The sequence below is a fragment of the Squalius cephalus genome, assembly GCF_949319135.1.
Source record: "Squalius cephalus genome assembly, chromosome: 20".
NCBI lineage: Eukaryota > Metazoa > Chordata > Actinopteri > Cypriniformes > Leuciscidae > Squalius > Squalius cephalus.
In genome coordinates this window covers 14019233-14032749 of record NC_137141.1, presented here as the reverse complement: position 1 = coordinate 14032749, position 13517 = coordinate 14019233, and the positions used below count along the sequence as shown (strand labels likewise).

Sequence of the window (13517 nt, the reverse complement as noted above, 5' to 3'; positions counted from 1 at the left end):
ATACTTCTTTTTTTTACATTTAAAGTGCACATTTTAATACAACTCTTTAAAAAAAACTATATTTTTAGATAATAAGTGTATTTTTACAGTAAAATATTGAAAATGATTATGATTGCACCGGAATATTACATTCTCTCAGATGTTTTCATTGTAAAATCACATGGTTATTTTTTATTTAAATAATGTTTTATCTTACTGTGTATTTGTTTAGGTAATGTTTATTGAATTATTTTACTCTGTTGATTTGTGGTTCATGGAAAGGCCAATTTTATGAACTGTTTTACCATTTGTCAAAGCATTTTAAAGATTTTTGTAGTTCAAGTAGATTATATATTAACAATGAATAAGGCTATGAAATGTACAAATATACAGCTCCTACAATGCCATCCCATAATACCTGAAACATCACTTTATTTTTTGTGTATTACACGAATTGAAGCAGTATCATGAACATTTGTTTTGCGTTCAGAACGACACAAACGGAATGGTTTAATTTTTTTATTTTATTTTACACAACATAAGAACACAGCTGATGTTGTCTTTCTGTACATGGATTTTTTTTGTGCCTTCAAACAAAGGCAAAATGTCACTGAAAAGAAAAAGCTTTGATTTCTTAAAAAATATCAATTTAATAACAGGTCCCAGTATCAAGTCTTTATATAGTTTTTTTTTCCTTAAGAGTTTCTCTATAATATGCAGGAAATGTCATTTCCTTGAATAGAAAGGCTTTTTTGTGAAATCTCTTATGTTTCGTTCTATCTGTGTAACTGACACAAAGCTTGTATCCAGTAGGAGCCCTCTGGTAAGAGGACACAGGAAGGCACCGATGCTTTCCTCTTACCGTGAAGCTCACCGTGTTCAGTGAAGATGGAGGCGTGTCTCTCTTGGGTAATGGATCCGGCTATGAGCGGCTAGCACCTCCCTCAAAGCAAATATCCACAGTAATCCATGGGTTTCCAGAAAACATTAATAAAAAGACGGCAGAAAATATGATTTGCAGATGGAAACTAAAGAAATGGTGCAAAACGTGCACATTCATACGATCACACACATTTATATACTATGAGAGCCTATACACACACACACACACACACACACACACACACACGCGCGTACACAATGAGATGCAGGCACTCCATCTAGTCTCCAGCAGTCTACATTCACACGGTGCTCTCTAAAATCCACTCTGAACTGGAAAACGCAGTTTTCTCGCTGTCTAGATTTGAGTTTGCCATTTGGACTAGCATCCCGTTTACAGACATACTCCGCTTGCAAAACACGTTCCCCAGCTTCTGCGAGCCAATGTAGCAGTGGTGTTTCGACAGGTTCTCGTTCAAAGAGTACCTGCGTTTAGCCCGCACTCCTTCAACGGGCAGTGTCATATACTTGGACGAAGTCGGACGAGCCCTCCTTAAAATTGGAGTGTCATTAAAGCGGGATGGGGGCGGAGGGGTTGGGACCGTCTGCTGAAGGGCAGTGGAGTTGTTTCGGTTGGTGTTTTGCGTCTCTGCGTTGGGTAGCGCCTCCACTTTGGGCTCGGCGGCGCCGGCCACGGGGACGGGCTTTGGCGCGGGTTTGCGCTTTGGCTTTAGTGACCCTGAAGAGCCGGGTGTTGTCCAGCTTTGGCAAGTGGAGGTGGAGCAGTCTGGAATGGAGGTCTCTGAGGTTTGGGTTTGGGAATCTGGAGGTGGAGGAAGAGGCGCGGCGGAGCTCTTTTGGCATCCCTCGCCTGCCTCCATGCTCAATGCACCCTGTTTGGACGCAGACGGCGTGACGGTACAGCCCTGGGACTGCGCCCCGTTGGTTTGAGAGTGCACGTCGGTGACCGAGGTCCCCTTGGCCGAGTTGCCGCTGTTGCACACTTTGTAGCGGATCATGAGGATGATGATGAAGACGAGGACGGAGGCCACGATTATGCCCCCGATGATGATGATCATAGTGCCACCCAAGAACTGGGACTGCATGAAGTGGCAGCGTAGATACTCAGACTCGGTGGTGAACTGCACGCAGCCTACAACCCGCGTGGCCGTCAGAGAGGTCATGCCGTCGTCATAAATTGCAAGGACGCACAGGTCATACTGCGTCCCGGCAGCCAGGTTATTCACCAGGAAGTTTTTGCTCGTTGGGGGAATCATTCTGTTGGGTGAATAAAAGAAGAGTGTTGGAATTAAACATTATAGGTTTCATTCATCAATCATTTATTAAACTGCTTTACACCTTCTGAACAACCTCAAGAGTGCTATCAGTTCATGCAAAATTTTAATTTACATAATTTTTCAGCGCAGCAGTAGCCCTGAGAGAGTAATCTCATATATGGATAAAGAAAAATGAAAGTTTTATGTACTGTGACTTTTTCAACATTTTTACATCATTTGGCTTTTTTTGCAGAACTTTTTTTTTTTTTTTTTTTTTTGCAGACCTGCATAGACAAATGCTTATTCAACTGATAAAAAGTTTCATTAAAAACAGAATGTATTTATACTTTTTTTTATTTTTTATCGATCATGGCATTTTATTGCTTGTCCATTACCCATAATTACATTCTGTATGTTGAGTCCCTTTTGTTGTAATATTATACGCATTCACTATCATTCAAAATGTGAGGTCAGAATTTTTTTTTAAAGTCCACAGACTACAATTTTCCTTCATACTATACTACTAGAACTGAAAACTTCCAAAAACAGCTTTTACTGAAACCAACCCCAGAGAACGACTCGGTTTGGAACGTGCCTATATGATAGGTGTAAGATTACGCCTACTTCTACATCATTACCCCTGTAGCCCCGCCCACTGATTTGCACGTGACAAGTAATAGGTAAATAACATGCGTGACGCTAACACTGGATGCATAACCTTCCTTCTGACGCTGGATTTGCAGAATCAATAAGTTTTTACTGTGTCACTATTGCTTTGTTACAGATTGTTTGATTTGTACTGATTAGGTGTGCATGTCTAACCAAAATCGCAGTTACCAGTGATTTTTGATATGTAATGATTAATGTACAGTCAGATGTTCTTTTTCTCAAAATTGGTTATTCCCATTTGTGTCAGTTAATAAAACCAGTGACTAAAATGTCAACTTAACATTGTTTTGCTTAATAGGATGAAAATATTCTGTTATTTAAATTATAATTAAATTAGAAAGCGATCAAAGAATGCTCCCTCTCACCAAAACTTCCGTTATAATCAATAAATCTCTTATTTATATCGTGTTTGCACTGTTAGTTATCATGAAAGTATTCGCTAGAGTGCAGAAATCGAGTTACAATGACAAGATCCCTGCATTCATGCGCTCAACATGTCTGTGATCAGCTACAATGCTCATCACCTTTCATGTTACAATCTAAATATAATGCTATAATCAACATTTTTCACGATTTGTTAACGTTGAGAGCTGTAATAGTAAAAACGTGCTAAAAGAAGTTTCTGAGAGAGTTCCACATGTAATACTTATTTCATATGCAAAGATGTTAGCCAAACACAGCAGTGGGCGTTTACATTGAAGTCTCACAGCAGACACGCCCCTTTAATCAGAGGGATAAAATCAGATTAGGTCAAATGCCTTTTATTTCTAAATTATGACAATTGTTGATGTAAAAATCGTATTAACATTATAAATGCACCCAGGAAACATAATCAATTATCTATAGTATTAATTTCTTTAAAAAAAAAAATAAAAAAAACCCTGAAAGGCTGATCAGGATCCCAATGCAATGCAAAATCCTCTAAATGGGTTAAATTTTCTAAAAAAAATATTGTCTGAAATAAAATAAAGTAAAATAATGAATCAAACCATAATAAAAAATATTACAAATGAAGCAATACATAATTTGGAAAAAAAAACATATGGCATTACTTCAAGTGGTTAACTGTTATGATTCTTTTCATGTGCATGATTTTTTTCAGTTTTGTGTTCTGAATCAAAACCCACATGAATATGCAATTTTCATAAGCTAACAAGAACAGCACGATAGAAAAGTGGATTTCACATTGGAGAGCTCTGCACAGGAGCACACTAGTCCTAAGCTATTGATAAATATGGTAATGCTCAAGTTGCATTGTCATTTGTGCAGCAGATTTAAGCACGCCACATGTGGAGAACCTATTATACTATTCTGGGCATGTTACAATAAACACGTAAAGCAAACTGTGATATCAGGACTTTATCTCTTATCTGTCCCGTGTTTACTCTGCTGCAGACATGTTTAATCACATAATCTAGAGAGCGTAAGTCTGGAGCAACGGTAAATCTGCTTCGGTGCTGTATCTACAGGAAGTCCTGCTGTACTTGCAGGAGCCTGGGGTCTGCTATCACTCTCTGAACCGTTCACTTCAGACCTGAACAATGGCATCTCTTATCATCCTTCCCCACATGCCCCACCTGTCTCCTCTGCAGCCTGGCAAACATTCAGCTCATTCAGCCCGCTGAAAGAAGCGCTCTGTGATTTCCCATGCAAACCGACTGGATTTGGAGCACAAAGGTTCTCAGTAGAAGCGGCCTCGCGCCCCAGCCGGTCAGAGCGGTTCAGTATGCTGGGTGAGAGCGTCCGCTGTCATACATACAAATGAATTTTAATTGCAGGGTTGTTCTAAGTAACTCAGTGTGTGTTTAATGGTGTCAAGAAACTAGCTGCTAGGGTCATGTTTCACAAAATGGCTGAAAATATTTGCATCGTTCTACAGTGCCATTGAGTAAGTACTAGTTTTATGCAGTGACACTGGAATATATCCTCCCATTTGTAGATGCTTTATTGTTAAATGTAACATCTAATTAGCACACTGCCTAGACTCTGTTAGTGTCACTAAATCTGGGTAGCATACGTTTTCTCTTTGTGGAGGAGTTTCTTGATACTAGCAGGCAGTTGGCGCTGTTAATGTGAATACATTTGCAATCCTTGGCAATGACACAAAAAAATTGGGTATAAAAAGTACAAAAAATGTAAGTGAAAGTATGGATACTATGTCAAAATTATACCAGTTAAAAGTCAAAGTATTCAGCTAAATGCATAGGCTACTTGGGTGAAAGTAAAATACTTAATATTTAATAGTAAAATGTACTACTTACTTGGCTTTTAAAAAATTGCACCTTATTCCAAAGAAAAAAAACGATTAATCTTTATAAACTTTTATCTAAATGTTTCACCTCTGAAATGATGTTCATTTTCGACAGACATCACAAACCACCAGAATACTTAATGCCTGCATTGCAATATCCAATCAATTTCTTGAATATTGAATGCATTGAATACATTGAATTATAGATTGAATGATGAATGCCATTTTATATTGACTTGAAGCGTAGGAGTGATAGTCGGAAGGTTTCAGAATGGCAAGAATCAAGATAGCAGACATCATCATTGTGGCCAGACACTTAACCCCAGGTTTGACAGGGGATTGTCTGTGTTATAAGTTCATGGCACTTTTCTGCAGCTTTATCGCAGGAACAAATTCCACTGGCCCTGTATGTGTGGCGAAAATTCGATTATAGTCTATGTTTCACTGCGGCCGGTCTGTTGCCAAATGTGTTAACTGAGAAGGGAGCACTTGATAACAACATGGGGTATCAGCCAGATGCCAGATCTCTAGTAAAAAAAATAGGTTGAGATGTATCTGTTGTCTTTCTGTGGGCTTCATTCTCATCATTTGTGAAAAAGAGCTTCCCACACAATGTGCTCTGTACACAAATGACGAGGTAATGGCTTTGCTTCTGCAGTGTGTCTCATTGAACAGGGAACGCTCATGGCCAGTGTGTGTTATTGTAATTAGCCGACTGTGGCTCATTTACAGCAGCCCATTGAGATAAAGTAAGCCAAAAATGAATCTCTTTTTGATTCCCCCAAGCGAGTCTGCAAAGAACGTAATTACGAGAACGTATTAATGAGTACAGCATACGTGAAAGGAAATACTGTTCGAGATAGCACTAAAACAGATTGGCTAACACACACAATGGTTTCTGAATATTATCAGTCATAAATTATAATGATTATTCAGTTTTACATTTTAATATGCTCTAGGTAGACACGCTTGCTAATCCTAATCAAAGAGGTCCATAGATTTTATTCTGTGACCACTCTCCCAAGTGCCCACAACCTCTTTAATCCAAGCTGGGGGAAGTCGTGGCCTAATGGTTAGAGATTCAGACTGGTAACCCAAAGGTACCAGCAGGAATGGACTTAGCACTAACTTGGATGGGTTAAATGCAGAGGACAAATTACAACAGCAGTATAACCTTATGATTATTGTTTCTTAAATCTCGGGGAGGTCTAAATGGGATTTACAAAACGCTTATCCATTAAAGATAGGACAGTACCCACTTTATTTGGACCAACTTGCTCCTCAGAATCACAACCTGCATGTATGATTGATTATTGATGTCTATTTTTTCTACCGGGCGTTCAAAATGCGTCGTTTTGCGTTTTAAATTGTGCAGGTATCAGGCTAACTCACGTTATTATTGCCGTACTGAAATAGCTCTGCCGAACAGCTGTGGTTCAGGTTGAATAACTAGTTCTTCAAATGTTTCATAATCGGACTCGAGCTCGGATTGATGCCATCGTTACTGTCTTTACAGTGTTTACAATAGCTGAGTTTTAGGAAGCCTCCGGAGTTGAAGTTCAGTTATGGTAATGGCCATTTTTTTTTCGACATGCGCTGTAACAACCTGTCACAACAGACTGGGCCATCTGACCAATCAGAGCAGAGTAGGCATCCGGAAATATTTAGAGAGACTGAATCATCGGACGGTCGTAGAATCATTGAAAAATGTTGTGATGTGTAATTTATTTTATGAGAAAAAAACATTTTTTTTGACCTTTGATGCATGTAAACCTGTTGTAGGAGACCTCCAAAACAAAATCTTCAAAATAGCATAATAGGGGCACTTTAAGCTAGGAAAAGGAAATATATTTAAACCATTTTAAAGGACAAAGTTTAAAATAAAGTAATAGAAACTAAAGGCTAGGGTACACTATGACAGATCACAACCGCAAAAGACAAAAACACGGCACAGTCTAAAAGCCAGCATACAAAAACAAATCACACACATACACCAGTAATTTAAGAGAAAATTAGAAATGGATTTCTATTCTAGCATTTCACGTGAACAAAAAGCATCGATCCATCCATCCATTAGAACAACACAAACTGGTGATGGATTTTTGTGCTAATGTACTGAATATTAGATCCCTTTTCACAACTGGCCTCTTTAACACATTGCTGCTGTCTCAAAGGGCCAAAGTCGGTTTGTTCCTCTCCTTGCTGGCCTATTGTTGTGTCTAATGTCTAGTGTAGCCTATATTAAATTGGCTTCTTAAATTTCAATCTACAAACTCATTATTTCAAATCACCTACTAATGTATCTGGCTAATTTCCAAATGTTTGTGCTTTATTATTCACATGATAAAAATTATGATGTCCAAAATTTTACACATTTAGAGAAAAACTGAAGGTATTTTCATGTTTACTTCTCATTGCTATTGTATTATCTACTAAAGTGGAAATCTGAAATGAGGGCATTCAAGAAGGTGGTCCATAAGTTTCAATAGTTAAGGCAATTTTGTTTATAGATCTAAAACAATGTAAAACTAAATTCACTGTATAGTAAGCACAATTCTAATTCAACTTCAGTTTTACTTGGTTGTTTCACAATGGAAATACGTTGTCTTAGTTAATCTAATGGTCTTTATTGGCTTTTTTTCTAAATGATGGTTGTGGAGTTTCAGTCTGTGAAGTCAAACAAGCAAAAAGAACAAAGAAATAAAAAACAATGACTAACAATTACTGTTTGAAATCCACTTCAAGAAATGGATAAACATTTAATGTGGATTCACCCAACAAGCAAAAATGACAGAATGAAAAGTATTTCTCACCTGTAAACAAGAGAGTCATCATAGGTTCCATTATACTGAATCTGAAACATGCGTATTCCAGGTATATTCCTCTGGAAGTTAAATTTGATGAGTGCAGTAGATGAAGTGGCTTCTGCCATAACCACCCTCTTATCTGGACTGGTCTTGGCGTCGCCGGTGTGGTTGCTGCCGTTTGCTCCCGCCCTTGTTGAAGTGGAGATGTCAGAAGAGCCTGGGTCAGGCTCCTGGATGTTATTGGTGCTGTTGCTAATATGCGGAAGCTTGATGATAACCAGCTCCACAGTCTGGTGGGCCTCCCCGGCAGGATTCGAGGAAATGCACGTGAAAGAGCCCGTGTCCTTTACTGTGCTTATCAGGATGTCCAGCGTGCCGTTGTTGTAAACCAGCGTGCGTGATGTGTTTGAGACTAACTTCCCATCAGGAGATATCCAGTGAATGGCAGGTTCGGGATCTCCCCTGGCTTTGCACTTCAATGCTACCCGCTGGCCCTCCAGGACCCTCATCTCGTGAGAGTGGCGGGTGATGAGGGGCGGCTCACAGAGGAACTCCTCCTCCGGGATGGACCAGAAATAGCGTCCAGAGAGATGCAAGGGTGTGGCGCAGGTCTCCAAGTCGTCCTCGCGATTGAGCCGCCTAAGCCACAGCAGCTCGCAGTTGCAGTGTAAAGGATTTCCTCCAAAGCTCAGAGCAAAAGAGAAGGAATTGAGAATGCCGGATGTGGCCAGAACCTGCGCCCGCTGGAAAAGCGGGTCTGGTGGAAGCTTCTGGAGCTTGTTGGAGGTCACGTCCAAGCGATTGAGCTTCTGTAGGAGGGAGAAAGTCCCCTCAGGAATGTATTCGATCATGTTGTGGTCCAGACTAAGTGTGTGTAGGCTGATCATCCTTTGAATGGCCTCCCAGGGGATGGTCTCCAGGTTGTTGTAGGATAAGTCCAGTTCTTCGAGGGCTAGTAGGTCATTAAAGGCTCCCATGTGGATGAGGGTCAGTTGGTTGTTGTTCAGAATCAGGTGATGAAGCTTAGACATGCCACTGAAGGTCTCGTTAGATATCCGCGTCAAGCGGTTGTGGTCTAAATGCAAGGCTCGTAGGTTCTCCAGGTCTGAGAACGCATGTGGAGTGATGTAGCTTATTGTATTCCTCGACAAAGTAAGATCCACCAGCTTGGTCATGTTGGCCAAGTCTTTCCGTTTTACACTTGTGACAAAGTTATCAGCTAGTCGGAGCTCCACGGTATGCCTGTCGATGTTGGGCGGAACAAAGAGTAGCCCTTTTTTGGCACAGAGTGTTGCGAGGTTGGGGGATAGAACTTGACAGACGCAGCGCTTTGGACAGATCTGGGCCTTCACTGCCATTCCGATAACCAACAAGCAGACAAGCAGTTTTTCCATTGTAAATCAGGTTTTTACACCTAGGGGAAAAAGAGAAAAAAATACAAAGGGTGTGAATAATATGCTACTGTGCCTTTGAACTACAATTTCAAGCAAAGCAGGCCTTTATTCACTTGGAGCATAATTGCATTTGTAGATGTTTATCAAACACCAGTGCTTAGCGCAGTTATAATGCATGAGATAACAGCAGGCCATTGGTTATCCTGCAATTATTTCAGGAAGTGTGATAAACAGTTCATCTTGCACAAACAAAACCCCATGTCAGATGTAAGAAACAGCAGTTTTGTAACACAGTATTAACATTCCCAACCTCAAAATCAATGTTGCCAGATCTAAAAAAAACAAAGTAACCTGCTCTGATAAAAAATCCAAAATAAGGGAAAATATACATATAATATAAAAGGACACAAACACAAACTATTTTTGAACAAATGCACATGCAAGGAAGGAGAGATTTAGAAATACATATTTTATTTAGAAAACTACTGTATATGCATATTTGCTTGCAGCTTTCAGCTCTCAGATATAAAGTGCAGTATTTTGAACAACAGGTGTGGAGATTTGATTAGTAGTCCATTTTTATTGTGATATGGCAGCTAATTGCTAGCTAGTCCAAATACATGACTGTAAATAAGCCCCAAAACAATAAAACACAGCCACCAGCCCATATTTATGAGCGACTTTATGAAAAAAAAAAGAGTAGCTTATAATAAGTGCTCATGGCAACTCTGCTGAAAATAGATCGATGCAGTCTCTAAAGGAGTGTGGGTTTATTTCAGGCAAAACACATGGCTAATAAACGTCATGCACACTACAGGAACTGTTTCAACACTTCAGTTTATTAGCTACATTAATTCATTCTAAACCAATATGTTATTTTCATCTTTGATTTCAAGTGTTTTAACAATATCTTCCTGTCTTACTTTTTCACACTTCTCTCGAAGGTGTGACTCATTCTTTCCAACTGTAGTGTCCTTCACTCTCCATTAGAATTGTGTGGGTGTGCAGAAGAGCTGTTTCATAATGACCGTGTGTGTGAACAGGGAACGCTTTTGCAAGACCCTGACCCAGTGGGGGCAACTGTATTATATTTAATTATATAATTACGCTAAGTTGAGTATGTAATGACACAATACGGGGTCTAACAACTATGCACTCATAGAGAGTACTGCATTAAAAACAGCTATCATCAAATGGCTACAGCAGCTGACATCAGACTATGAAATTATGAGGAGACTGTCTGAGCATTAGACCTGAAATTACCCGAAAAAGCATGATTGCAGACTGATTATGTCATCTTGTTGATGATAATGCTCTCTCAAATATGACAAGTTGTTATCATTTATTTACCCTTATGTCATTTCAAACCTGATATTGTCCTCTGCAGAACTCAACTGAAGGAGGTTAATAGAATATCCACACTGCTGGTTTCTATACAATGAATGTGAATAGTGATGAGGGGAAAACAACAACAGTTCTCTTTCATTATATGGGGGAAAAGCACAGTGTCAATACAGTACGTTTTTAGTATTATTTATACACAATAATGTAGTATTTATTTTGAATTAGCTTTTTTTATATTCAGTTGTCATTTTCATTTAAAGTTATAGTGATTTATATATACACACACACACACACACACACACACACACATATATATATATATATATATATATATATATATATATATATATATATATATATATATATATATATATATATATATATATATATCTTTAACTTGTTTTTATTTCAGTTTCAGTAATTTTATTACTTCAACTTTTTTTATTTCAGTTAGTTACCAAGGAAACATTTCTTATTTTTAAGTTTAAGTTTTCATCAATATTTATATTTAATTTATTTCTGTCAGTTTCGGTTGCAACAAAGATAAAAAATAATAATAATAATAATTAAAAAAAAAACATCAAGATCTATTTGCAGCAGACTTTTATTAAACTGGAACTCAAAACAAAATACTAATACTCAGACTAGAAAACCATGAGCAGACGGACCAAATGAAAGTGACGAGAACAGACAAATGACCTGAACAAAACACAGGGCTTGAATACCAAAGCAAACTAATCAACAAAATAAACAACAGGTGCAAATCATAATCACATCAATGAAAAACCATAGAAACAAACAAACCCAGGAAACAGAATTACAACTCACAAAAAAACAGACATAAAACATTATCACCCATAATAATTTCAGATTTATTTCAATTAATGAAAATTATCTGTAATAGTTTTAATTTTAGTTAACAATAACAACACTGGTGTCAACAACCTGCATCTTCTTTTGTTTTTCACGTAAGAAAGACAATCATACAGGTATGAAACAACATTAGGGTGAGTACATTTTATTTATGGGTATTTCTTTGGGTGAAAATGATGACGGAAAGATGACTTTTGAACATGTCTGGACAAGATAAAATACTCCCTCTTACGTGAATGACTCATCTGGTCATCTGGTTGTCGCCCAGTCACACAGCAAATGCAAAGATCATGTTCTTTCCAACACTGCAAATCTTCACTATTGTTTTTCATTCCAAACTGTGGACGGATGGAGCAGCGAGATTTGAGTGAACGAGAGATAAAGGGAGGGAAGTAGGAAAGAGCAAGAGAGATACAGAGAAATGTGATGCTGTAATGGAGACTGATGTGTTATGCATATGAACAATAGGGAATAGTATGTGGAGTGTATGATTCATGCCAGTGGATCTGATTCACGAGCACTGGCTCTTCACCAGTGCAGTAAAGCAAAACAGGCTGATGTGCAGTATGTTTTGCCTCAAGATTAACTGAATAATGTTCCCAAGCCACACGGATACACAAAGGCCTATCGGCAGGGCGGTCCTTAGGGCGGTGCCACTGACCAAGTGGGTCCTGCTTCCTTCTAACTCGCACTGGGCCCCACCCCATGATTGGGACAGCTTATACAAATCTATCAGTGTACAAAAACTAATTGTATATATTTTTACTACTGTATGAGTAGGACACAATCCCATTCTTGTCATACCGTCTACAAAGTTGAAGTAGGGTTTGGGAGGGGCTTGCACAGACAATTCCCCGTAATTGTAACAACAATTATCAAAGCACCTGTTAACTTCAGTATAGGTGACAATTCTGCCAGCTTTTCCTGCATTACCAGTAAGAGTGACAATGTTAGCACGGATGTTGATTAAACCTGTTAAGTTGTAACTAATAGCTGTGCTATATCCGTAAATACACCTCAGACAAGGTAAATGTGTTCATTTTAAGGCTGTCAGAAGATTTTTTATTTTTTTTAATCACGATTAATTGCACACTTATCGTGAAATTAAGCATACACTATTTATCTTGTTTAATGCTCATTTTGTCATCATTTGCTATATCCAGCAAAGTAAACCATTAGATTGAAGGGTGATTCTCACAAAACTGTAAAATGTAAAATGATCTGATCGCAACCAGGGTTACAGGTGCTTGTGCCATTGTAGATGCTCTCGACTTCGAAGATCATCTAACTGTATGACGTAAATTACCTTAATGACGCAATTTTGTGTGCTTCAGTAATTTATTTGCGTTAAATTATTTTAACCCATTAAGGATTTTGAATTAATCGCATGCGTTAACACATTAATGTTGGCAGCCCAAGTTAATTTATGTTTCTAAGGTTTCAAGCTTCCAACGTCCTGAAATCTTCTCTTTCATCATCCTTCTTTTTCATTATTTATTATTATTTATTATTTATCATGTATGCCTGCAGATCCTAGAATTAGCAAATTCACATTTCCCAATTCTGTTACAAACTAAGATAGGACCAAACCAACGAACAATAGGCCTAATTAATCTGCATTTCATGCTTCATTAAGGGCCTCTAAGTGATACAAATAAATAAATATTTTTGACAGAACACACTACCAGTCCTATAAAAAATGAAAATAACAAAACTACATTAATACTTTGTTCCCTTTCAGTCAGTCACTACGAGTCAGAGCATGTGAGCGGAGTGGAGCGGGAGCGAGCGGGGAGCGGGAGCGGGCGGATCTTGGACAGAGCGCAGAGCGGCATTTTTAAAAGGACGGAGCGTCGCCTTATTTCCCGCTCCAATTTCGCTCAGCTCACACCACAAGTCTGAAGCATGCTCAGTCAAACCTAAACCAGGATCCATCTGTCTTGCACAGTCATCAAAAGTAGACTATTTTCAGTCAAAACTCGGCTCAATAATGGAGTTTCAAAAAGGTTACTTCAAAAAGGAAAATGAGAAGTCATACAGGTCA

General features: G+C 38.5%; 1 protein-coding gene across 1 annotated transcript in view; it reads right to left on the bottom strand.

Annotated features, from left to right (window-relative positions):
• Positions 1–510: 510 nt before the first annotated feature.
• lrfn5a (leucine rich repeat and fibronectin type III domain containing 5a) overlaps positions 511–13517 on the bottom strand; it is a 60673-nt gene continuing 47666 nt past the window's right edge. The window contains exons 2-3 of the mRNA XM_079853032.1: positions 7869–9276; positions 511–2136 (exon numbers count right to left, since the gene is read on the bottom strand). Of these exons, the coding sequence (XP_079709158.1) occupies positions 1161–2136; positions 7869–9256 (2364 nt within the window). The 5' untranslated portion in view covers positions 9257–9276 and the 3' untranslated portion in view covers positions 511–1160. The remainder of the gene's footprint in view (positions 2137–7868; positions 9277–13517) is intronic.